The sequence below is a fragment of the Aedes albopictus genome, chromosome 2, assembly GCF_035046485.1.
Source record: "Aedes albopictus strain Foshan chromosome 2, AalbF5, whole genome shotgun sequence".
NCBI classification, from domain to species: Eukaryota; Metazoa; Arthropoda; class Insecta; order Diptera; family Culicidae; genus Aedes; species Aedes albopictus.
The window spans coordinates 248,622,605-248,650,442 of NC_085137.1; the positions used below are offsets into that span (position 1 = coordinate 248,622,605).

At 42.0% G+C, this 27,838-nt stretch overlaps 2 protein-coding genes across 2 annotated transcripts in view; both read right to left on the reverse strand.

The window, feature by feature from the left end:
• The window catches only part of LOC134288002 (craniofacial development protein 2-like), a 366,803-nt gene extending 358,730 nt beyond the window's left edge, over positions 1–8,073 (reverse strand). Inside the window, exon 1 of the mRNA XM_062851488.1 lies at positions 7,218–8,073. Coding sequence (XP_062707472.1) covers positions 7,218–7,624 — 407 coding nt within the window. The 5' untranslated portion in view covers positions 7,625–8,073. The remainder of the gene's footprint in view (positions 1–7,217) is intronic.
• Positions 8,074–10,433: 2,360 nt separating this feature from the next.
• Positions 10,434–27,789, reverse strand: LOC109433257 (lens epithelium-derived growth factor). The gene is made up of 9 exons (XM_029859141.2): positions 27,523–27,789; positions 27,392–27,447; positions 27,026–27,173; positions 15,412–15,483; positions 14,851–15,307; positions 13,977–14,114; positions 13,729–13,910; positions 11,261–11,387; positions 10,434–11,191 (listed from the first exon to the last, which is right to left on the reverse strand). Exons 1-9 carry the CDS (start codon positions 27,601–27,603, stop codon positions 11,052–11,054), a joined length of 1,401 nt encoding a protein of 466 aa, XP_029715001.2. The 5' UTR covers positions 27,604–27,789; the 3' UTR covers positions 10,434–11,051.
• Between the last annotated feature and the right edge of the window lie 49 nt (positions 27,790–27,838).

Consider the following 27,838-nt stretch of genomic DNA (forward strand, 5'->3'; position numbering starts at 1 on the left):
GGAACCCGGTAGAACGTGGAATGTTACAGACATGAGCAATGAGCATGAGCATGAGATAGATGACCACACAATTCGTAGTTGCTACTCCGTGATTGACCAAAGCAATCGAAATTGCACAAGGAACCAATGAATAGGGCTTGGTACTAGCTTACTATTCTCAGTGTGCACAGTTCGAGAGCTCTCAATTATAGTTAGGTCAATAACGGCGCCGGCCACGTCCTTTCGGTCATCGATGATGGGAGGGAATGTTAGTGAGACAAACGTTGTTATAAAGACCGCGCATCGCTGCATCTCCACGTTTGTCTCAGGAAGAGATTTATGTTAGTGGGGTAGGGTACATTGTCAACCTTGGAGTCCCCTATGGTTGGTGATGTAATTTGACAATGGATTAATAACCACTAACTTTCGCGCGCAATCGCACACTTTTCTATACGAAAACATATCTAATAGAAGAACTCTTGTCGCGCGTCTCCACCCCATCAGGGAGTAGAAACTTTAAGCCCATTCCACGCAGGAATCAACTGAACGCAACAAAGGACACACCAATAGACCAAACAATATACATTCACAACATGTTACAACAGAATACTAAACACCCGCGCATCTAATGACAGGGTGTCTTTTACCTGAAAAAAAACCTGGAATTATCAGGGAATTTTACTCGACCTGGAAAAATCCTGGAATTCTCAGGGAATTCTGGTGACAATCAGGGAATTTGTGATTCATCATTTCAATACAAACTATCAGTTAGAAATGCTTCAAAGCGAATAAAAAATTTGGCTGCGCCGCTACTAAATGCCCAGCCTCTCGATTCCATATTTGTCCATCTTGATGATTTCAGGGGGTTTCGAGTGTTTCCAGAAGGAATTTAGTGAGGTTTAGAAGGTTTCAGGGGGATTTTCAGGAGGTTGCATGGGGAAATTGATAAGAGTTGCATTGGGTATCTGGAGGCTTCAGCAGAAGGTTTCGGTTGACTTTCATTTCGTTAAATATTATTGTAATTAACTTGTATTTTTCCACAGCAATCTCCTATTTTATGTTTTACCTAGGGTGACAATGGGTATTATCGGCAGGTTTGTTCTCTTCGTCATGAGGGGTTTTGTCAGCCAAATTGCCTGAAACTTGGCCATATATTTCAGCTTAGTTGGGAAGGATTTGAGACCAACTCTGAGTTTAATAGGTTTCAAAAAACCCCTAAAGACGAAGAGAACAAAACGGCCGAGAATAGGTAATTTCCCCTATTTCGGAAAACTGAATCGACATGTTTTTATTGTTATGATTTGGTATTTTCAAATCTTTCAATCTATTGCAGCCGTAAATATTGGCTTAGTAACTTAAATTGTATAAACCCTGAAACTGCCGCAGAATATGATTGATCAATTAGAACTCTTGGCGGATTTGATGTTAGTATTTCTAGCGAAATTAACTAGATGACTTGTGGAAGAATTCTAAAATATTTTTCTGACCATTTTTGAAACGTTTCAAGATCAACTCATAAATGATTCTATACAATGTTTGAAAGAATTTTCAACTCTCTTTTTGCAATAGTTGCTTCTGATCTCCACAAATTTTGACGAACTCGAAGGAAACTTTTTTCGATGGACATAATGCAATAGTTTCAGAACACGGTTGCCAACTTATTAGTATATTGTGATTGTCAATTACTTGTTTCAAGAGTGAAACTATTGACAACCAAAACTATTGATTTACATTATTTTTTATATTTATTTTGAAAATAGTCCACCTGTAACAATATTTATTCATATACTTTTGGTAAAAACGCTGTTTTGACATAAAATAATCGTTGAAATTTGTTGTGGAGAAAGAATAAAAATATTCTGAAGGAATTCCTGAAGTTAAATTTATGTGGACATTTTTTAAATTTTCAAGTGTAACTGGCAGTATTATTTGAAGTCATTTTTTTTTTGAAACTCTGAAAGCATTTTCTGACTGAAAACCTATAAACATATTTAACATTTTTGCTAGCAATTTCTATAAAACGAGAAATCGCTGGAGAGAAGAATCTAGCGAAATTCTTGAAAAATACATACTTGAGCGATTCTTTTGCGAAACCAACGAAGGTCTTCGTGCGCAATAACTGAAGCGTGAAGGATTTCTTGGACGTTTTGTTCAAAAGCGTTAGCTGCATTTTTTTAAGTTTCTGACAACATTTAAGAAAGTTTGCTCAGGAACTACTTGGTAGATTATCTGCTGGAACGGCCAAGCTTAACTTTTATAAAAATATAGTGTAATTTCTTGTTGTTTTCCTTGCTAAATTCCTTCAGCAATTCATAAACAAAATTTTCATCAAATTATGCAGAAAATTTTCCAAAAGTGTCACCAGGATCGTTTTAAGAATTCCATCAGAAAATCATCTCGTGCTTCCGCTGGTGGAATGTTATCCTTAAATGTCATTAAAGTTGGAACCAAAAATTTCCCAAAAAGATGCGTTTCCACGAATTTTTAGAAATCTGAAATCATGTTTAGTTTAGTCGAGTTTCTTGAACCTGGAATTATTTTCAAATACCTGGAAAATCCTGGAAATATCAGGGAATTTAATTTTCATAATTGAGTAGACACCCTGAATGTTTTCGTTTTCGCGCGAGATACCTAATTGCGAACGCGGACGCTTATGCTGCGATACTCACTCCATACAGGAGCGATGCATGCACAGCAAAGAACAACACGACACTCTCGACCATTTTTCCTCACTTAAACAATCTAAAAAGAAAATCTTATCGCGCGTCTCCACCACAATATGAAGTGAGAACGTGGAATGTTACAAACAGAAGCGGAAGCAGCATACCCGCCTCTTCCGGGGAAAAAATACCACCTGGAAGAAGCGGAAGAGGTCTAAAAAGATTCATCTAAGTACAAGACGCTGGTACACCAGACATGGACCATGCTCGAGAAGGACCAGGAGAATGGTGTCTGTCGGAGAATGATGAACAACGAGCTCGCTGCACTATACGGCGAACCCAGCATCCAGAAGGTGACCAAAGTCGGTGGGCAGGAAATGTTGCAAGAATGCCGGACAGCAACCCTGCAAAGTTGGTGTTCGCGACTGATCCGGTTGGTACGAGAAGGCGTGGAGCGCAGAGAGCACGATGGGCGGACCAGGTGGAGCGTGACTTGGCGAGCATTGGGCGTGACCGAGGATGGAGAGCGGCAGCCATGAACTGTGTATTGGTGTCTACTCATAATTAAAAATGAAATTCCCTGAGTTTTCCAGGTTTTTTCAGATGAAATTTTGAAAGTCTATAATTCAAAAAATAACCCAAATTTTCTTGGTTGGGAAGGGTTTGATGCCAACTCTGAGTTCAACAGCTGAAACCTAGGTTTCAAAAAAAAACCATGACAAAGAGAACAAAACTGCCAAAAATACGTAAGTTCCCCTGCTCTTCAAAAATCTTTCAAGATTTCTGAGCGTAATTCCTGGAACTTCTTACAAAGTAACTTCCTGGCTTTCCGCAAGATTCTTTCACGAGATATCTGTTTGAGTACGTCCCGATATTACTTTCGAAACTGCCGCAATTACGCCAGGAAAGTTTTTCAATGTATTTCCAGAGATTCTCGCTGGATTCCTCTTGAAGATCCATCCAAAACTATTCAAAGTTTCTTCAAGTTTGTCATTGGTTGAGCCTCGTAGCCATGCGGTTAGAGTCCGGATGGATGAGGGTTCGATTCCCACTCCGAGCGATGAAATTTTTCACGAGAATAGCTTCTTATCCAGCCACTCCGTGTTAAGTATTGTGGATTTACCGGCTACTTGTATTCTACCGGTCGCTTCAGTATGGCCTCCAAAGTAGCCGTTTTATAAAAAGAATAACTTAAAAATGATTTTAAACATTTTTATTGTATGCGCTATTCCTCGTTGCCATTAGCTACTCAGCGACATTCATTTTTTGACAATCAAGTTGATTTTTATATGAAAACGGCTACTTTGTAACGGCTACTCAAGTAGTCGGTAGAATACAAGTAGCCGGTAAATCCACAATATCGTTCAATCGGTACAGCCGACCGCGACGGCTGAAGCCAGTGTCCGTGTCTTTTTTAGTGGTTTTCCGGGATAGCTATCCAATAGTTTATATCGGGATTTTTACCGATAGTTTTCAGATATTTCTCTTGTTTTCCTCGCGGAACTTCGTCCGTAGCTACTTTCATGATTCCATGAGGTATTCAGAATTCCTCCTTGGTTGTCCTTAATATTTCTTCTCGGGATTACTATTACCAAACTTTTTTCGAGATGTCTAATTTTATCTCCGGTTTCTCCTGAAGTTCCTGTCGAGATTTCTTCAATAACACTTTGCGGAGTTTTTCGCAAGATTTTATTTGAATTCCCTCGAATATTTCTCCAGGAACTTCCTATAAGGTATTTCGTAAGTTATCTTAGGAGACATTCTGAGGAAAACCCGTAGAAGAATCCCTGCAAAAATTTTCGGAGAAATCCCTAAAGGAGTATTCAGAATCTCGGGATAATTTCTGGTAAAGATTCCTGGAAGAAATTTGGGAATAATGCAGAGAATCGCCCTCATTCTTGTTTACGGACGTTTCCACTTTCGAACGTTTTTGATTCGTTTGCATCCGTATTCCATTTGATTCTGCTGGCGTAAACGGGAATACAAACCATTTACGTTCGAAAATAAAATCGATCGTAAACAAGAATGGGGGTGAATATCTGTAAAAAAAATCTGCCAGAAATCTGGTACAACTACATATAAGGAACAGCCTGGCTCTGAAAGAATGCAAGAGAAGAATTCAATGAGAAATATTAGCAATAACTCCTGTGGAAATCCCAGAAGGCACTCTGGAAAAAAAATCTTTGTCCGAATATTTGTCAAGTGTAATAGGACCTTTAGGAAAAAGTCAAGGGTAAATTCAGAAAAAACTCTGAGAAGCATCTCATTACTTACATCGGAAGGAATCTTCTGAGAGAAGTTTCAGGAGATACTCCGAGAGAAGTCTCAGGTAAAACATCAAAATCAACCTCGCGAAAACTTTTAAGAAATTCCTGTAGGAGACCAGGAAGAACATCTCGAAGAAAGCCCAAAGCAATTGTTTGAAGATATCACAGGAAAAAATGAAAGAAAACTCTTGAGGAAATCTTGCAGTAAATTCGTGAAAACTCCTTCAGAAACCCTTGAAGGAACTTTAGTAGAAACCCCAGGAATAACTTCTTTAGCAACTCCGAAAGAAATTCTGGGAAGATCTTCTGGGGAAGTCCCAAGAGGAACACCGGAAGAAATCGTGTAAAATTTTCATGAGGAATGCCGAAAGAAATTCCACGATTTATCCAGACAGAAATTCTTATAGAGTATTCGGGATAAATTCTGGTAAAAATCCTACGAAGATTTCTTTGAGTAAAACACTGGAGGAACTCCGGAAAGAAATAGCATCCCCGTGAAAAACTCCAGGAGAAATCGGTTGGAACTCAGGAATCCTGGAAGGAATCCGGAAGTAGGGTAAGTGTACCAATTATGGCTATAGTACCAATTATTCGCCATAGTTGATTTTCACACTTTAACGATGTAAATCGACAAGAAAAAAATTGTGAACAACAGATGACGTTCACAAAAGATGGTTGCACTCATTTAAACTCCACATTTTGCTCAAATTATGGTAGAAATAAATCATTTTCCTTAAAATTTCGGCTTCCTTGCACCTAATATCGCCATAGTGTACCAGTTATGGCTAATCCCATAAGGAATGCATGCAAATAGTGCGAAAAGGAACCGAAGTTAAAAAATGTAGCCATAACTGGAACAGGGTTCCTATCATTGGCACACGCTGTAATAAGTACTAAAAGAAGTTTTGGATCCGTTTCTATATTTTTCCTGTTAAGTATGGAACCTAAGCTATCTTTTAACAATTGTTGACATTTGTTTGTCTTCTCGTTATTTTTGTACAAATAGTTTTCCTTAGGTAGTGCCATAATTGGTACAGGCACCCTATACCTTTCCGGAAAAAAATCAAAATGGAATACCAAGAAAAATAGCGTCAAAAATGCGGAAGGAATTTCATAAGAAATCCTGAGAGACAATCCAGGAGGTAATTCTAAAGATGTTCCAGAAAGGAACCCTGGCGGAATTTCTGAAAAAAAAAATCTTGTAGCGAAATTTCTATATGGATTTTTACTACCAGGTTTTTATTTATTCATACGACCCAATGTTTTTTTTATCGGATTAAAATTTCCTTGAGTACTCAAGATATTCCCTGAGTATTCCAGGGTTTTCCCTGTTAAATAAAATTCCCTGAGGATTCCCGGTTTTCCAGGTTTTTCCAGATAGTAGACACCTATAATTTATAGAGATATATTTTGATTCAGTTTCGTGTTTCTTGGGAACGGCACAGCAGTTCCATTTCTTCACACTCCGCTTCTTCCAGGCGGCGCTTTTTCTCCCGAAAGAGGCGGGTCTGCTGTTTCCGCTTCTGTTTATAACGTTCCACGTTCTGTCGAGTCCCTTGCTGCAGCATTACCGCCCGCGCTGCATTCTTCTCCTCCAAAACCGTTCTGCACTCTTCGTCGAACCATTCGTTCCGTTGATTCCGTTCCACGTACCCGAAGGTGCTCTCGGCTGCGTCGTTGATGGCTGCTTTCACTGTACTCCAGCAGTCCTCTAGAGGGGCCTCATCGAGCTCGCCCTCGTCTGGCAACGCGGCCTCGAGATTCTGCGCGTATGCTGAGGCGACATCCGGTTGCTTCAGTCGCTCTAGGTTGTACCGTGGCGGTCGCCGGTATCGTACATTGTTGATGACGGAGAGTTTTGGGCGCAGTTTGACCATCACCAGATAGTGGTCTGAGTTGATGTTGGCGCCACGATAGGTCCTGACGTCGATAATGTCGGAGAATTGCCCCGTCCGTCAATCAGAACGTGGTCGATTTGAGATTCCGTCTGCTGTGGTGATCTCCAGGTGTAACGATAAGGGAGGCTGTGTTGGAAAAAGGTGCTACGTATGGCCATATTTTTGGAGGCGGCGAAATCAATGAGTCGTAGGCCGTTTTCGTTCGTCTGCTGGTGGGCGCTGAACTTACCAATCGTCGGTCTGAATTCCTCCTCCTGGCCTACCTGAGCGTTCAAATCACATATGATGATCTTGACGTCGTGGCTTGGGCAGCGATCGTACTCGTGTTCGAGCTGCGCGTAACATGCGTCCTTGTCATCATCAGTACTTCCGGAGTGTGGGCTGTGCACGCTTATTATGCTTTGATCCTCAACCTGCACATTCTTTCGTCGATCGGCCACCAACCGATCACGCACCTCTGCATATCACCCATCACGATGAAAGCTGTTCCCAGCTCGCGTGTGTTGCCGCAGCTCCGGTAGATGGTATGATTACCTCTAAACGTTCGTACCATGGATCCTGTCCAACACACCTCCTGCAGCGCTACGATGCCGAACCCGCGGTCCTTCAGTAGATCGGCGAGCATGCGGATGCTCCCAATGAAGTTGAGAGATCGGCAGTTCCACGTACCGAGTTTCCAATCGCAAGTCCTTTTTGTTCGCTGGGGTCGTTGCCATTGGTCTCGGTTCGTATTATTCTGTTGCTGATTTTCCGTTACAATGGTTTTTTTACGGCTGGCTCGTAGGACCTGACACCAACCCCCTACTTTCCGGAGGACCATAGTGCACAGTTGAGCTTAGAGTCCTTCCCTGACACTCGGGCGTAGATCAGCCGCCCCTAACACGGGGATCAGACCCTGTTGTGAGCCGCACCTCCTGGAGAACAGACGCTCAGGTTTACCGAAGCAAACCCCCCTTCCCTGTCAGCCTACGGCCTAAGTTGCCACCGGGGTTGGTTACTCGATCTTCCCTAAGGTTGCTCATAGTTTCCGGCCGGTACCGCGTGGAGGTAGGGATAGGAGTTGCTGGGCAGAGGCTAGTGGATCACAATGGGATCTGAATTGCGCAGCATACCTAGCATTTACCGTGTTGCTCACTAGTAGGGGTAGTCGGGGTAATTTGGCCAATGGGGCAATTTGAGCACCACTGGAAAATCACCTAAAATCTAGTAATTTTTGAAAATCCATCTAGGTGCTCTAATACTGGCCTGATATTGAAGCGATTGAAACATTAGAACTAAGTAATTTGGTCTCATAGTAAATAAGAAAAATAAAATTTAAAATCTATGGCCAAATTACCCCGACGAGGGCTGAACAAAAACACCTCATAAGACTACTCTTGTTAAAATACCTTAGATAACTTTCAAATTAGTTTCTTTTCTGTATAGGGGTAGGCGGGGCAATATGGACACCCTAAGGTTTTTGCCAACTTTACCTGGCAAGATGTCAAAAAAGTTTTGTTTTTTGATACATGTATCCTTCTAAAGTCTATTTAGCATCTATTGCATAAGAATGCTCACGAAGAAAAATGAATTAACCACTTCAAAAAATGTTATGAAAAATGTTAGTTTTTCATGATCGTCTTCAAACATACGGGGCAGAATGGACACCCCCATGGGGCAATATGGACACCATGAGACTTTTACGAATTTCGTACATTATGTACACCTATAAAGTCATTTCATTATAAAACAACTATTATGGATGAATAATACGCCGAAGTAGATCATTTTTATTCAGTTAATTTAAATTCAGGCTGTTCTGGATAAAGTTTCGTTTTTGTCGGCATGTACAGCTGTACCCAGAACTACTATTTTCCACTGCTGTCGTTTTTTGACCAATTTGTTTCACCCTATGTCTACTATAGTGAACATTTAACCGAAAATATGCTGAAATCGAAGAATTTGGTTAGTTTGTAATTTAGGTTATATTTTTCCCTTGCCGCTTCTTTCAAAAAGGTGAGTGTCCATTTTGCCCCGGCAGCAGAAGATATTTCCAAACTTGATTTTTGATATAATAAAGAAGAAAATATAAACATGTTAAGCATGTAGATACAGCAAAACTAATTGCATGTGTTCTAGAAATATCAGGTTTTAATCGACCTGCAATAAATTAATCACTAAATCTTATTTTAGATGGTGTGGAAATTATAATTTCCATGCACAAAAAACGGAGGACGCAACTTTTTCGTGTAAAATCAAGTATAATTTTAATTTCGAATGTTTCTTTCCTGAAACTACGTTTTAGACAAATGGACTATATCCTCCATTCATTAAAAGTTCAAAAAAGTTCGCATATTTCAAAATATTGAGGGTGTCCATTCTGCCCCGGGTGTCCATAATGCCCCGCCTACCCCTACTTCAAGTTGATACTATATGATTCAATATCAAGCGAAGCATATTAAGTTTGTATTGCATTAGGCAATATAAATTCTTCAATGAAAATAGGGCGGTTAGTCTATGATATTTTTATGCAACTAGTATACTGCCCTCACTCGCATAACAGTCCCATCTTTGCTGGGATTCCTATTCATATGGGACAGTTATGCAAGTGGGGGCAGTATAGTATTATCAGAAACATTCTGACCATACGATATGCGAGAGATTCATCGTTGTTTTCTGCATCTTCAGTCGACTTTTGCTTAAGGACAAACTTCTTAACATCCCGCTTTAACAGTGCATCAAAACTTCAAACGCACGGCAGGCACGAAGATACTCTATGCCCAAGGAAGTCAAGGAAATTTCCATTACGAAAAGATCCTGGACTGACCGGGAATCGAACCCGTCACCCTCAGCATGGTCATGCTGAATACCCGTGCGTTTACCGCCTCGGCTATATGGGCCCTTGCTCTTGCCCTTGCTCACTTGTAATAAGTCTAAAATAAGAAGATCAGGTGCGCTGGTTTTGTTTACGAAGAGATTTGTGCCCTCGAAATCGTGAGTAGGTGCCAAAGTCGGCCATTGTGGCGGCCATGTTGGGATTCTAACAAGTCTGTCCTTAAGGTGGCCAAATTACCCCGATTTACCCTAATAAGCTTAAAATAAGAAGCTCAGGTGCGCTGATTTTGTATACGAAGACATTTGTGTTTTCGAAATCGTGAGTATAGGTGCCAAAGTCGGCCATTGTGGCGGCCATTTCGGAACTCTAACAAGTCTGTCAAGTCCGGGTCCGGATGGTATCCCGACAGTAGCCGTTAAGGCGGCCATTGAGGCTAGCTCTGGCATGTTCAGATTGGCTATGCAATGCAGATGTGCCTAGACATAGGCGAATTTTCGGAGATGTGGAAAAGGCAAAGATTGTTTCTCTACTGCCCACGCTCGGGAGGCCACCTTGCGACCCGTCGACGTACAGACCTACTCCCGATCAAAAATTTGGGGTCACCCCCTCAAAAACATGTCTATTTTGGACATTTTGAGGAGTGGTCGATGACATCAAGAGCTAATTTACTATTTTTTTCTAGATTTTTAGCTAAGTTGAAGGGTAGATGGAGCCACCCAGAGCCAGTTGGGATAGTTTTTACTTCAAATTGCTTTGTTTCTACTCGTCAAATTTTACAGAAGTCAGGATTTCTTTCTGAAAAAATACGTTAATATTAATCTGTAAACTGATAACTAGCTTTATTTAATTTCAATTATCATTTACAAAACTATTGAAGTCGATAACTGCGATGCCTCAAATGGTGATACCTTACTTTTAATCGCATTCACCAATGTTCTGTCGACTGTTCAAAATTAAAAATTTCTTTCTCGGTATAGGTAGGTTAAGTCCCAATACAGTATTGTATTTTTTACTATAGTGTTTTCTTTATTTTAAGCTTATACACAAAGAAATAACTTATTTAAATTTCCTCGATTTCTATTGCCTTTAACGTGGGCGACTACTGTCAAACCATTTCAGTACACATTGCTTTACCAATGTGCGAGGATTTTAATGATAAAATGATCATTTAAATTTAAATAATAGATGGTCGAATTTATTTTTTCAAAAATAAAATTGGTATGTAAAACTAAACATATCATGTGTAATACAATTTAGCAAATGTTGATAATTTTTAACACATTCCTGCATACACATCCCACGTTTTTTCGCATCAAATAGTGTCATATTTAAATGATTCTCAAATTATCCGAACTACAATTGGGGGGTATCGCTTCCCTTTTGAGCGACTTTCTCGTAAATCTTACCAGTGCTGTTTCTTTTTTTGCTTGGATTATGTCGCGACGGCTTCGTTACTACCCGTTTCGGATGTGGTCTCCTCTTTGCTCGGCTTTTCTGACTCATTCTTGATTTCTTCGTCTTTCGCCTCGGTTCCGTTCTTTTCGCCTGACGTGTCGGTGTTGTTTTTTATGTCTGTGTAAAAAGATAGTTAGAGTCAAACTGTACACAACAACTGCAAGAATGTTATTATAAGATATCTACCTGTTTCGTCCACGAGCAGGAAAAGCTCTTCCTGGCTCAGATGCTTTGTGGATTGCTCGAATTTGCTTAATTCTTCGCAGAAGATCTCCCAAAATGGAGTGGCTCCCTCAGACACCGGGAACATGGTCTGAAAAACAAAGATTAAACAATTACTGTATGGAAGGGTTACCTACGGAGAGCTGAAAATACAGAAGAATTCGAGATTCAGGAAAGATTTAGAGGCTACAATGACATAAGGTTGAAATTGCTTCAATATTTAGCCTCGAGTAGCCTGTGGGGAAACCGTGTAAGCACCTCCGGATTAAACTTTAGTCGTAGACTGACAAAAAGGGGAGGGGGATTTAGCTTATACAAGTCTTAAGATCTGTTCTGCATGAGAAGTGGTTCACAGCAGTGTCTGTTCCCAAGTTTTGGGGCAGTTGATCACCGATCGAGTGCCAGCTACTGAAGGACTCTAAACACAACGGTGCACCCTGATCCTCCGAAGGTATCGTGTGTCCCGTCTACAAAAAGGATGGATTCATGGGTGAACGCGCTATCCGCCATGTGTTGCAGAAATGCCGCAAATACAACGTGCCCACACATCACTTGTTCATTGGTTTCAAATATCGGCGTATGATACAATCGATCGAGAACCGCTATGGCAGATTATGCACGAATACGGATTCCCGGATAAACTCTGATACGATTAATCAAGGCGATGATGGATCGAGTGATGTGCGTAGTTCGAGTATCAGGGACACTCTCAAGTTCCTTCGAATCTCGCAGAGGTTTACGGCAAGGTGATGGTCTTTCGTGCCTGCTGTTTAACGTCGCTTTAGAAAGTGTAATAGGGGGAGCGGGGATAAACACGAGTGGAACGATTTTCACGAAGTCCGTTCGGCTGCTTGGTTTCGCTGATGATATTGATATTATAGCTCGGAAATTTGAGACGATGGCGGAAACGTACATCCGACTAAAGAATAAAGCCGAATCGGAATAGTTATTAATGTGTCGAAGGCAAAGTACAAGATGGCAAAGGGCTCCAGCAAAGAATCACCGCGCCCGCCACCCCGAATTTCTTTCGACGGTGATGAAATCGAGGCGGTTGAAGAATTCGTTTAGTTGGGCTCATTGGTGACCACCGACAACGACATCAGCAGAGAAATTCAGAGACACATTGTGAAAGGAAATCGAGCTTACTTTGGACTTCGCAGAACAAAGTTCGCCGTCCAACAAAGTTAACTATCTACAACACGCTAACTAGACCGGTATTCCTCTATGGGAAAGAAGCATGGACCCTACGTGCAGATGCTTAACGCGCCCTTGGAGTTATCGAACGGAAGGAGTTGCGTACCATCTACGATGGAGTGCAGTTAGAGGACAGGACTTGGAGAGGAGAAGACGAATGAACCAGCATCAGCTGCTGGGAGAACCAATCATCGTCTACCTCGCGAAAATAGGGAGGGTTCGGGGGGTGGGTCACGTCATCAGGATGTCGGATAGCAACCCCACTAAAATGGTTCTCGAGAGTCATCCGACCGGTACAAGAAGACGTGGTGCGCAGCGAGCTAGGTGGGTCGATCAAGTGGAGGACGATTTGCGGACCCTCTGCAGAGTGCGGAACTGGAGACACACAGCTATGGACCGAGTAGACTGGAGACGACTCCTACGGCAGGACACTCAGGCCTTAGTCTGACCGGTATGGTAAGTAAGCCAGACCATGCGAGCCAGCTGTGGGGTCTCCAGTTAACCTTGTGGATAAGGCCTAGGATCGCCAATCCGGAGACGACGGGTTCGAAACAAAGAGAAAGAGCCAGCTTTGACCAACAAACACCAAAAACAAAACAAGAATACAAACCAGATCCGATGTGACTCCTCTAGAGGACTGCTGGAGCCATCAACGACACAACCGAGAGCACTATCGGGTACGCTAAACGGAGTCGACGGAGCGTAAGGTTCTACGAGATATTTTGGAGCATAAGAATGCGGTAATGCTGCAGCAGGGGATACGGCAGAACGTGGAACGTTACAAACAAAAGCAACAACTGCAGACCCGCCTCTTTCTGCAAAAAGAACAACGTAGCCTGGAAGATATGTAGTGCGAGGAAATGCGAGGCCGAAATCTGCAGGGATAAAGATTTGGAGCCTCCTGACGGACGGACTTGAAGTGATTGAAAGGTGGAAGCAACACTTCAATGAGCACCTGAATGGCATGGAGTATGTAGGCATGAGAGACCGAAGCAACGGAAGGAACGACTAGCTCAGCACAGCAGAGAATGAAAATGATCCAACTCCCATGCTGAGAGAAGTTGAGGATGCCATTCACCAGCTCAAAGCCACCAAAGCAACTGGTAAGAATGATGTGGCTTCATGGTCGTGCGGCTAATGTCACCAAGCATTTAGTACAAAAAAAAAAGTTTTCGCCCCGAGATCCAAATAGGTAATTGACCAAATGTGTGAACCTGTGCTTTCTTCGCAACACCTACCTTGAATTGATTGTAAATCTGCTCCGCCTTGGTCCGGATCTGCTGGGCGTAGAAATCGAACTTAATTCGCTCCTCATCCGACATGTCCCATGCCTTAGTGTTGCCAACGTATTTCCGTAACCGCTTCATCGTTTCCACACAGTTGGGATTCTTTTTCAGCATCGTTGGCGTTACCTTTAGTTCTGAAATAACGAAGGGAAGTGTATGAAGAACGACACTCGAAAAAGCTTACACATTATATCCATTACTTTGATATTGTTCCATCAATTCTACGCATTTCTCCGGATTCGCACAGGCCAGCCCCACGCAAGACTTGATCTCCCAATTCAACTCACAAAGTTCACGTTCCAATCTTAAAAAGTAGACGCGTTCGCTTTCGATTTTATCTGTGGAAGGAATGTTACGATATAATTTTGCCGCAATTATCGAATTCGTCCCACTGTGCGCTGTGCAATCAACGGGTCTGGTACGTTTGGCATAAGGCCGTTTGGCATAATGCCATTTGGCATAAGGACGTTTGGCATAAAGGACACTTGGCATAAAGGACATTTGGCATAAAGGACGTTTGGCATAATGGACATTTGGCATAAAGTACGTTTGGCATAAAATGATTTCAATCAAAAGTGAACTACATAAGTGAAGGATAAGTATACAAAAGAAGGATAATACATTATAATGCATTAACTTTTATGAATATAATATGCAGACAAGGATGATTTGCTGGAAAGAACCATTACCGGAATCTAAATTGCTTGTGTCGATGAAGAACAGCCTATATACAAAAGAAGGAACATTCCCCTTCCGAAAAAAAAATCAAATTCATGGAAGCAAAAGGTTATTTCGAAAATAAGAGATCCAATATAATGCCCCAACAACAAGTTTGCCTTCTTTCCCTTGAAGGCTGTTCTTTAATTTTTTTTCCAGAGGGAAAATGTATTTCACATATTCTTTATGCCAAACGTCCTTTATGCCAAACGTCCCTTATGCCAAATGTCCTTTATGCCAAACGTCCTTTATGCCAAATGTCCTTTATGCCAAACGTCTTTATGCCAAATGTCCTTATGCCAAACGGCCTTATGCCAAACGTACCAGACCCGCAATCAACACCGATTATGTACTTACCGAAAGGATTCGCCTTCTTGGGTGTTGTCGCAGCTGGCGCTACTGGAGAAGCTGGAACTTTCTCTTTCGGTGCTACAGCCCTTTTCTTGGCCGGTGGAGACGCTAGCGTTGGCTCTTCTTCCTCGCTATCGAGGAACCGCTTCGGCTTGATCTTGCGGCCACTTCGGCTGACCACTTCGGTTTGTTCCTTGACCGGGCTAGAGGGCGGCTTTTCCTCCTTGACCACAACACTAGAGCTGGACGACACCGCCGGGGCTTTCTTGGGTTCGACCGCCGGCGTAGAAGGGCCGGTACTGCTGCTGTTTGCTATGCTTTCCTTCTTGACTTGCTTTTTCACATCTTCTTTAAGGGATTTACTGGTCGATTCATCTCCGTTGATGCTGTCTTCTTTTTCGGTTTTTACGGTAGTGTCAACGACCGTCGAATTGGCGGATATACGGGATGCGTTGAAACTTGCCTGTAATATATAGTAGACCAAAGTTCGTTTAGATTTTGCGTTCATGCAACACTATAATTTGTTCGGTTGATTATTGGCAATACGGCACATTTCACTTTACTTGCCTCTGTCGTATTCATCGATTCTTCAACCTTGGAAGTGTCCGTCTCGGCAGATGTCGAAGGTTCTTGTGTCAACTAAAACAAAACAAAAATATACGAATTTGAAAACATCAGTTTTTTTTTTGTTGCTAGTTGCTTAATAATTGAATAATGTAAAGAAAATGCAGATCTAACGATAGGATCTCTTCATTAATAAATTTCATAATCTGAACACAAAAAAAAATGTTTTTTTTTTATTTATGAAATTAGCCGTAGGCCAATTCATTCAACGGCATCGAAGCAAAGTTGCAGCTTGACTGTGGCTCGGATATCACGTTGATTTTACAAGAAACCTGGGAGAAGATTGGCAAGTCTGCTACCAAATCCACTCGAATGGGAGCGACTACAGCGTCTGGAGAACCTCTGCAACATCTTGAAGAATTCGCAACGACTGTCAGCATCAGCAATGTTTCTCTGAAGCAGCATTGCTACATCACTTCGGTCGAAGGTCTCAACGTGATCGGTTTAGATTGGATGGACGATGGATGCATTTGATCTGTGGTCGTCAAAACCGCTCGCTGCCCATTGCAAAATGGTGAATTTGACGAAGTTTCCCCGCGACAATCAGCACTTCGTTACGCGGTTTCCGGATGTTTTCCAGGACGGATTGGATCACTGCACGAAAACGAAAATCAGTCTAACCCTGAGACCAAATGTGCAGCCAATTTTCCGGCCAAAGCGACCAGTACCATTCCATGCCACTCAAAAAGTCGAAGAGGAACTGGACAGACTCCAATGCTTGAACATCATAACACCCATCGATTGTTCGGATTGGGCAGCCCCGATCGTTGTCCTAAAGAAGCCTGGCGAAAAGGTCCATATAGGGTCTTGTAGATGTAGCTATTTTGGGCACTTGCCGCTGTAACTAAGTCAAACCGATTGATTTGAGTTTTTGTATAGAGTTAGATACTGTACGTGCCTAACTCTACAAAATTTCAAATCAATCCGTTTGAAATTGACTTAGTTATAGCGGCAAGTGCCCAAAATAGGTACACCTACCCAAATGGTACAAGACCCTATGCGCCGATTATTCCACCGGACTCTATGAGGTACTAGAATCAAACCACTACCCTCTACCAACTACGTCAGACATTTTCACCAAACTCGCAGCCAAGCGTGTTTTCAGTATCATTGATCTTTCCGACGCGTACCTACTAGAGTCAGTCTAGTTAGAGTCTGGCGGACGTCACGGTGTAGCATTTATCGGTGAGGACACTATGACGTCTTAGCTGGACTGAGCCCCTTGGTCATCGGTGGGGACTTTAACGCGTGGACGGTCGAGTGGGGCAGTCGCTCTACGAACGAGAGAGGTTGGGCTCTACTCGAAGCTATGGCGGGATTGAACGTTGAGATCGCGAATGTCGGCAGTGTAAGCACTTTTAGCAGAAACGGTGCGGAGTCCATCATTGATGTGACCTTCTGGAGCCCAGGGCTTAACCCTAGCTCAGACTGGAGAGTTGATAACGGGTACACGCATAGTGATCACCTGGCGATTCGATACAGTATCGAACAGGGCGGTAGACGGCAGCAGTCGAGGATAACCGACACTCACCGAGGATGGCTAACCTCGAGTTTCGATAAGCCGGCATTTGTGGAGCGGATGCTCATGGAGCAGAATACAGACTACTTGTCTAGCGACGGTCTAGTTGGTACCTTGAGACGAGCGTGTGATGCGGCAATGCCGAGGCGATCCATACCCAGGAATGGACGAAGACCGGTGTACTGGTGGTGTCAAGAAATCGCGGAGCTCCGTGCATCTTGCCACAGGGCAAGGAGAAGGATGCAGAGAGCCCGGACCGATGAGTCGAGAGCGGAGCGAGAGGTGGCATACAGGGCGGCAAAGTTGGCACTGAACAAAGAGATCAAGGCGCGTAAGCGGGCGTGCTTCAACGATCTCTGTCAGACGGCCAACACAACCCCCTGGGGTGATGCGTACCGCGTAGTCATGTGCAAAACGAAAGGCACATCTGCACCACCGGAACGCTCTCCCGCGATGCTGCAGAGGATCGTGGAAACGTTGTTCCCGCACCACGAGGTGAGACCATGGGCACCCACACCACAAGACCATCCTGGTCCGAGTGAGGTTCCCCCAGTGACGAATGAGGAGTTAGCCGCAATTGCGAAATCACTTAAGCTGAACAAGGCCCCGGGCCCGGATGGCATTCCGACGGTGGCTATCAAAGCGGCCATCGAGGCTAGCCCTGACATGATCAGATCGGCTATGCAGAGATGCTTGGATAGAGGCGAGTTTCCGGAGAGGTGGAAAAGGCAAAAGTTGGTTCTACTGCCCAAGCACGGGAAGCCACCAGGCGACCCGTCGGCTTATAGACCAATCTGCCTCCTAGACACGGCCGGGAAACTCCTAGAGCGGATCATTCTGTCAAGGTTATTGGTCTATACCGAGAGGTCGGACAACGCGGGGCTATCAGACAGCCAGTACGGGTTTCGCAAAGGTAGATCGACAGTGGATGCCATTAGGTCGGTGACTGGATTGGCCGAAATTGCGCTGCAGAAAAAGAGGAGAGGCATACGGTACTGCGCGATCGTAACGCTAGACGTTAGAAACGCCTTCAATAGTGTAAGCTGGGCCGCCATTGAGAGCGCCATATCTCGCTTAGGTGTCCCGGCTGGCCTAAGGCGTATTCTGGGTAGTTACTTCCAGAACAGGGTGCTGATTTACGACACCGAGGAAGGCCAAAAACAGTACAACGTCACTGCAGGTGTACCGCAAGGATCCATCTTGGGTCCGGTACTGTGGAACGCGGCATATGATGGAGTACAGAGGCTAGCACTACCACCGGGAGTAAAGTTGGTTGGCTTCGCCGACGACATTACCCTGGTGGTATACGGTGAGTCGCTCGAAGAGGTGGAATTGACGGCAGCGCATGCGATTGACATAGTGGAGGGCTGGATGAGGTCGAGGCAACTGACACTCGCACACCACAAGACAGAGGTGGTGGTGGTGAACAACCGCCAGTCTGCACAGCAGGCAGTGGTCACCACGGGCGGGTGCTCGATCGAGTCCTGTCGCTCACTGAAGCTCCTTGGAGTCATGGTCGACGACAAGTTGAGCTTCAGTAGTCATGTCGAGTATGCTTGTAAGAGGGCGAGTGTAGCGGTTATGGCATTGTGTAGGATGATGTCAAACAGTTCGGCAGTTGTCTCGAGTAAGCGGAAGCTGCTCGCGTCAGTCGCGGTGTCCATACTACGGTATGGCGCCGCCGCATGGTCGAACGCGCTCAAGCTGCAGAGGAATGTTGACCGACTAGAGAGTGTACATAGGCTGATGTGCCTCAGGGTGGCCAGTGCATACCGGACTGTCTCGAAAGACGCGGTATGCGTGCTAGCGGGCAGGATGCCGATAGCACTGGTGTTGGCCGAGGATGTTGAGTGCTACGATGAAAGTGGTACGAGAGGTGCGCGACGAAACGCCAGAACTTCGTCTATGGTGAAATGGCAAAGAGTCTGGGACTCTTCAACAAAGGGTAGGTGGACACACAGGCTCATACCGAGCGTGTCCCGGTGGACGTGTAGACCCCATGGCGAAGTGAACTTTCACCTGACACAATTCCTGTCGGGCCATGGGTGCTTTAGGTGGTACCTGCACAGGTTCGGGCATGCAAACTCACCCACATGCCCGGAGTGTGCAAACAGGGCGGAAACGGCGGAACATGTACTCTTCGAGTGCCCGCGTTTTGCGGAGCAGAGGTCGAGCATGTTAGAGGTATGCGGCAGGGATACTACTCCCGATAACATTATTGAGAGGATGTGTTCGGGGGTGGACGAGTGGAATGTCGTGTCGAACACGGTATCCACAATCGTGCTCCACCTCCAAAGGAAATGGCGGGCCGACCAACAGTTAGTCGAGTTGGCCCCCTAGAGATATGCCGAGTGTGATGGCTGACAGATGAGCGAGAGTGCGAAAGCACAGTCCCCCCCTCCTCTACGAAGTAACACTATGACGTCATGCTCGATTGGCTCCGGTCGAAAGTGACAGTCCGCCAGACTCTAATTATAGGGACTCTAGTACCTACAAGTGGAGGTTGATGATGATTCTAAGAAGCTCCTGACAATCAACACCCATCGTGGATTGTACAGATACAACCGATTGGCAGTCGAAGATCAAAAGCGATTGCCCGAGGGATTGTTTTCTGGCCAAGAATCGATATTGACATTGCTGACTACGTACGCCGATGTTCAAGCTGTGCTAGTGCTGCCAAGTCCCCACCTCAAGCGGAACCTCAACCCTGGCCGAGAGCAAATGGTCCATGGGAACGGCTTCATCTGGATTTTGCTGGTCCCTTGGAAGGATATCATTACCTGTTTGAAGTGGACTCTTATAGCAAATGGCCAGAAATTCTGCAGACGCGATCACCAACAAGCTCAACAACAATTTCCTTCCTTCGTGAATGTTTTGCTCGATTCGGAATACCAACGATGATTGTAACAGATAATGGAAGCCAATTCGTAACTGCTGAATTCAGGGCATTTTGCGAAGAACTAGGAGCCGTTCTTTTGCACACCGCACTATATCATCCGCAATCTAACGGGCAGACGGAACGGTTTGTAGATACTCTCAAGCGCTCCATGAAGAACATTATTGGGGGAGGAGAAACGTCGATTTCAACTACTCTTCAAACGTTCCTGCACATCTAAAGATCAACACCATCTGCCGTTATAAACGGGGAATCACCCGATGAAAGAATGCTCGGACATTCTATGAGGACTACTCTGGATCTCCTACGACCTACTTCTCAGTCTGTCGGTCTGAAACCGAAGTTCAACTGTGATTTCGAAGCTGGATCGTTTGTGTAAGCCAAAGTGTATTCAAGCAAGGATCTCTGCAAGTGGATGCCAGGTGTGTTGTCCTCGAAAGAATCGAAAACGTGAATTACAATATCCTCTTGGATCATGAAATCGTCCGACGAAAGGTACTCCGATCTCATATTGACTAGTTAAAGATTCGTTCCAACGATGCAGGTGTGGTTTCAAAGGAACCAATGCCGTTGAGTATTCTCATGCATGTTCCAGAACAACATTATCGTATGTTAATTGGTGGAAATCCTGCATGTGCCGTCTCTGTTCAACAATCAACCGAAACTGTACAGCAGTTCAGCCTTTTCAGCAAAGGTCATCTTCATGTTCAACACAAAGGCAGCAGCAGTTAGTCAGGTCAACGCCCATTGCGAACCGTGCGGTCACCGTAGTTTTATTTTTCCTTCTAAACCATAGGGGGATAATCAGACACCCTAATATCAAAGATAGGGTAGTGTGGGGCTGAGGCCGTCTTCTAATACAATAGTAAAAGCCAGGACTACTCTCTCCTCGTACCCACTAAATAGGGTAAGCATGTGGTTCCCATTTTCACCCTACGAAAAACAAAGGATTGAAGGGCTGTTTCAGGGTGGCCACTCAACTCAGTAAAATGAATTCCCGGTTATTTCCCGCTACCTAAAATTTTTTTCCCGGTTTTCTAGAAATTGATTTATATGGTTAAATCGGAACACTGATATAGGCTAATCCAGATTACCCCCAATTGTAGAGGCGCTTGGTGAGATAAGAAGAAAATCGTTTGTTTACATAAAAAGGTGATTTTTTTGTCGTTAAATTTTACTCATTTTTTGCTCTAGAAGTTGCTATTTTCCATTTGTAATGGCTTCCATTATCATCATTCTTGATGCCCACGCCGACAGATACCGGATTGGCCAGCTAACAAAAAATCCGGAAGATCGCTCGCCGGAGGCATAGCAAGAGCTCCTCAAATTAATCACATAAATTGTTCGTAAGTACCTACCGGATCTAAGCGCATATGAAAGAGAATTAAATTTTCTTTCCAAAAAGTGCTCGTTTGTTTCTCTACGATGCGAAATTCTATACGAAAAAATGAAAAAAGTGCACTTTGCCTATGCTGCGCCATGGCAATTTTTGGCGGAGTCACGTTTTTTATAGGGTTCTCATTCCTGCCACCAGATGCGGAGGCATCGTTAGCTTCCGTCAGATTTGCCTATTGCTATTTTCTATTTTCTCACTTTTCTGATTTTGTAAACAGTTTAACCTTACTGGAAGCGCACTATTGTCAAAGGTCTAACAATGTCAAAAAATATCATTCATCATAAACAGACCAAGTGAAGTAGACTTTTGGCTCAATTGATCGCGTTCTAGGAGGTTGACAATTTATGGCGGCTTTAATAAATTTACATTTATACATTTTTTGAATTCCCCAACAACATAATACCATAACTGTTCAATTTTATGCTTTGAGCTTGAACTGTTTAACGCTCAAAATGACATAAAAATACTTGAATGCGATTTTTTGTACCAGAAGTTCTTTGTTTATGTGCAAGTTATCAACATTCAAAATTCTGAAAACGTTAGTAAAATCTCGAACAAAGCGAAAACTAAATCATGCCTAACAATTAGAAGCGAATGAGCCCTGCTATTAGAGCATCTTTGGTGGATAAACAAAATCCAATAGAGACCACATTTAGTAAGAAGCCTCTCTAGTCTTAAAAACTTAATATATTTCTCAACAAAGTATTTCCGGAATTTTAAACATATTAGATATGCTCTATTCAAAGTTAGGGTAGAGATTTCTAATAGAAATGCCAAATGAAATTTTTGAAAAAAAAACTCAAATCGATTTCTCGAGAATCTACTGGAGCAATCCCTGGGAGTTTATTCGAAAAATCTCTTGAAGAAACTTGTAAAGGTAACACTAGTTTACAGCATTTTTGAACTCGGTAAGCTGATGATAATTTTTGGTGTAAAATCATGCCCTGAGTTCGAAAACGCGAAGGAAAAAAATTACAGTAGAGCGGATTTTTTTTCGACTTTCCATACAAGGTTGATGATTTGAAATCGATTTTTGTTCTATTTTTTAGCAAAGTCGCTCACTTCAAACATCTCATTCTCCGTAATCAATGCTCCGATTGAGCTTAATTTTTTACTGTAACTTGCCTACATATGATATGTCAAATAAACGTCGAGAAAGAATTTTTAAGTTGGGTTTTTCTTATTGAAAAAAAAATACATTTCTTCAAAAATTTTTGGGAATTTTGCTAAAATTTAAGAAGATCGTCCCTGAAACTCGCCAATATCTTGAATTTCATCAATCTGACGCAAAACCTGTACTCAGGTGATCGAATGGTATTATATTCAGCTTTTAATTTATAGAAAAAGATTTAAAATTGGTTGAACAAAACGTAATATATTTATTTGAATTTTAGTAAATTACATATTGTGAAAAGTTTCAAAACTCGATATTGAGCTAAAACTCAAAAACTGCTCTACTTAAAATTTTTTGAAGGTCGGTTACGGAATCAGCACTAAATTGTGCTTCAAAAATTTTGGTCGTTGACAGAAGTTCACGACTTTCGTTTTATTTTGTAAACTTGTGTAATCTGGAATGTAAAAACTGTTTGTGGAATCTCTGGAATAATTATTTAAGGATTCCTTGATAATGTTCACTGTTGACAGTATACTAATGAAAGAGGGACTCCTGAAGAAATCCATGGGAGGATTCAAGTAGGTAAAATATAGTTGGAATTCCCAAATAAATTACTCCAAAAGTATTTGACGAAAAGCATGTAAAATCTTTAAGAACGTCTTACGAAATTATTTACAATTTTATCAATTGAAAAAAAGGAAATTATTGGTGAAACTGCTTGATATGGTTGAATTGTTTTGGAAAAGTTACTTGTAAGACGTTTCAAGAAATCTGCGAAGAAAACCTTGGTTTATCATCAAGAGAAATGTTAGGCAACCTGGAATAATCGATTGTATACTATCTAAAGAACATGTCCAACATGGAATACTGGAAAAAATGTTATGAAATTCTTGAAGACGATCGATTTAACAGAATTTCTAAAATCATACACATTTGTAATTGTAAAGGGACACTGCGGTAAAATAAGGTATTTTTTTAATATGGCAATATTTTTTTTTTGTAATGATACAACACACTGACTATGTCCTACCCAAGACACATTATTTAAAGTTTTCCATTTATACCTTAGCATTTTCAAAAACAATTGTAATTCTCTACAACAGTTCCATTAAAAAAGTTCAAGATTTAAAATCAAAATTTAAGAAAAATCTAAAATAAATCTTATGATTAAGTTTTGAACTCTGCATCTAGTATCTGCGATATAGTATCTTTAGATTACAAAAATATTGATCATGTTAAAAAAAATAATGATGTCCATGTAGATGCAATAGAAATTATTATCCTGGACCTTCAATTTTAAGGGTGGTTTATGTTCTAAGCAAATTTGTTTCTTATTTTTGTGTTTTTTGTTAGAAGTGAGTACCCATGAAAACAAAAAGAACGAAATCAATCGGTGCCGTAATCGCTTGTTTTTGAATAGGATGACAATGGGAGCATGAGATTACTGATGGAACACATACCCTACATTCCTATGGTCGCCAAAATCTTCGCCTCTCCGGAACCACCAAGAAGGTATTGCTTCAGAGATGGGCTAGTGCATATCGCACCCTCAAGGTTAGCTGCGTAGCCTGCAGCGACAAACATCGATGACTCGCTTTGAAGAGTTCATCACGGTAGCATGCCAGTTTACTGGTGCTTAGGGGGTTTGAGCAGTAGATCCGTTATTAACCTAAAAGGGGAGATGCTGGAGGGCCTCCAGTTAGCCTAGTGGTTAAGGCTATGGATCGCCAATCCGGAGACGGCGTGTTCGATTCCCGTTCCGGTCGGTAAAATTTTCTCAACTCCCTGGGCATAATGTAGGGTGGGGCGCGGCAAGATGGGTCGCGGGGCAAGATGGGTCAGTGCCATTTTCGGGCGCATTACTCATGTTTTGATTATGTTAATAATTTTGTTAGATGACCAGCATGAATATACAAAAGTTTGGGGCATTGATTGAAAAATTATTCACTCTCATTGGAAATAAAAAATAAAATGGTTTTTAGTCATTTTTCTTATGCGATACATTCCATATATTCTCCATATAAACGGCCGCGGGGCAAGATGGGTCACCTTCAATTTTGAACGTATTTTTGGAGCATTCAAAAGTTATTTATTTTTTATTACAAGACTATCTCATAAATGACTTCCAATCAAGCGGAATGGACGCTCAAAATTATAACATAAAAATATGATATTTTTTTAGTAAAAACATCGATTTTCAAGTCGCCTCAGGACCACTCAAATCGTAAAGTTTTTTATATTCCAAATAAATTTATAAAATGTTTACTAGTAGCTCTTGTTTACTCAGTATGGATATGTAGCATATTTGAATGCGGAACAAATCTTATATTTTGACGTTTTTCGTTGAGAAAATGTTAATTACTAGGGTGTGAACCATTTCGCTTGTTCGTTTAACTTTTAGTTAAAATTTGACACTTGGATAGTTATTTGCCATCGAAAAGTTAAAAAATAACCACGACGGTGGCCCATTTGAAATTTGCAGAGGAGTAGTTATTTGGAACAAAATACAGTACGCAGCCAAATCATTGCGAACAAAAAATAACTATCGAACTGTCAAGACTAACCCTGCTCGCGAGTAGGGTTATTTTCAAAATAACTATCGAAGTGTCAAATTTTAACTAAAAGTTAAACGAACAAGCGAAACGGCTCACAGCCTTAAAAGGTGACCCATCTTGCCCCGCACTTTTTTCACGGCACAAAATCGATCACTTTTTAAAACTGCTTGTTTAACATCATATTTTGTATTTAATGAACTTTTTATCGATTTTTAGCATAGCTAACTAGTGCATTAAAGAGTAGCGGACGAATGCAAACCAATCCGATTTGTATTTACGATCCTTATGCGACCCATCTTGCCCCGCCCCACCCTATCGTTGTACTTGCCTCACAATATCCCTTTCACGACGGAGCGCAAAAAAGTGAAATCTCCATACAAATGGCTCAACTGTGGCTCTCCAGAATTTCAAGATTTTCCAACAAAACAACAATTATTTTACCTCATTTGAAAGAACTACTCTTTATCTTTCGAATTCTAGCTTTGACTACCTAGATAAATCTGAAATAAAAAATATGCGACAGATGAAACTTGTTCATGTTTTACGACTTTTGTCCACTTTTTGTTTACCTTGTTGTGGTGAATCTCACAGGCAACGTAAACAAAAGTTTGTTTACACACAAACAAGTATAAGTAATGGCTGAATTATAGAAACAGTTTACATCACATGAAACAAAGTCTAAACAGATGAAAAAAATATGCAAAACTGTTACCGCTCAACAGCACAACTGTGCTGGTTCGTTACGAAAGGGATATACAAATGCATGCAATGGCAGGCAAAGAAAGCCCTTCAATTGGCTTCTTTAGCGGTGTTGAGATAATTCCATATCAGAATCTGCATGCAAAACTGAACCGAAATCCAAATTTTCATGAATTTTGGTGCCCGGGAACCTATTTAAAAATCAGTTTGAAGTTTGTATGGGAGCGATTTGTCGAATCACCCCTCGTCGCATTTTGTACTGGGCGGAGCTGTCAAGCAGTTGGCCAGCTGTCAAAAGGTGATTTCGAAAAATCTCTTCGAAAGCGATTTTAGGTACCAAAATGATGTTCTAAAAATCTGAAAAAAATCATGGTGGTTCAGAAAAAGGTGCTCTTTTGTATAAAATAAAAAAATCAATACATTTTTCTTAATTTATAAACCCAATTAATAACTGTGGAAGTGCTCAAAGAACACTAAGTTGAAGCGAGGCAGGCCAAGTCCCAGTGAGGACGTAGTACCATAAAGAAAAAAAAAGGGAGATGCTACCAAGGTGTAGAATTTTGCAATCAAGTATAGTTGGTAGACCAAACTTCAAAGTGAAAATTATTTCATTGATTCTTGTACTAGCTCTTGTTAGAAATCGACGTTATATACATTGTTCCCAAGCCTTTATTGGTTAAAACAGATATCGACATACGGAGATAATGTCTAGAACAAAAACGAACGAGAAGATCGCATCGAGATAAGGAAATATCGACACGTCAAAACGAAAAATTGAAGGGACCGATAAAATCATCGATATAGCGAGAGATATCGAGTTTTAGAACATCGAGACATGGAGAGTCGACTATGATAATTTTATCCTTAGCTTTGATATCTAGGTATATTATCAATAAATTACTACCTCGTCAGAGCCTTTCAATACTATCCGTAAACGAAAAAAAATCTCATAAATAATATACCTAGTTATTGTCCTGTTTCTATATTGTACCTACTTCTAAATCTCGACTAACATTTGAAAATAGCATATCTGCTTTGCGTAAATCACACGTTTAAGTATATGTACAGCCTATTTGCAACCCTCCACGCACATTTCTCATCAGAAAGCAGAAATGTGCAAGCTGCAGAAAGCAATCTGCAAGCTATCTGTTAAGGGTGTTGATATGCGTAGGTGAATACAGATGGGCCCTACAGACAGAAATACTATTATGTTTACAGAAAGAAAATAGGTATACCCTTTTAACATTCATTGTAACATAGTATCGGCCTACTCTTGATTGACGTCAAGTAAATGAACAAATTATGTACGAAATTATTAATTGAGAGGATTAAAAACTAGTTGAAATCGAAAATTTGCGCCCTTCCTCTATGCACTTACCAAAATAGGGCTGGGATCTTCGCCACTCAAAGCCGACTCAATTTGTATGATAGCTTCCTTGAATCCTTTCCGTTTCATTATCTTTTCGGTGGCATATTTGCTCTTGGTGTCGCTGTAACCGAAAACATCTTCCATTTTGACATTTGCCCTACGAAAAAAACATCCAAAATTAGTAAAAGGCGTTCGTTGCCCGGTTCTGGTTCGGTCGAAACAGAAGAAATTATGCCAAAGGAATCCATCTTAGATTTTCTTTAATTTTTTCTTCTCTGCACGCTTCCCCCGGCAACAAACATTCCTCCCGAACTCGCACCAAAGCAAGCGAAGTCGAAATTTGCCTGAATTTTGACAACCACTCTTTTTACTTACGTTTCTCCCGTTCCGTAAAAGTAGACATTGTACTTCTTTTTCTCAAATTTCAGAATCTAGAATGAGTTTTCAAAATTAGTGGAAAAATAATCTCCCGAAGCCGTCATGTTGCCACCCGCCCGCGGGCTTACCTTTGCTGGCCAAGGCGGATAACCTTTCACTTTGGCAAAGACCAAATCACCAACGGTGAATGTTTTCTTCGACGCGACCATGGTTCAATCCAAAATCGGTCAAATCCTCCGGATGCTATGGACTGCGGAGCCGGGCGAAAAAATCTGCAACTATTACCGTAAAAAGCGGGATCGGAGCTTCTTTGATGCGCTGCTTTGACGGTGCCTCGTCGTCGGTTTCCTACTTTTTTCTCTGTGTGACTACTGAAATCGAACTAACGACGCACTAACACTGATTGAACGCACACCGTCGCGTCACGCAAAAGGCGTTACCTCG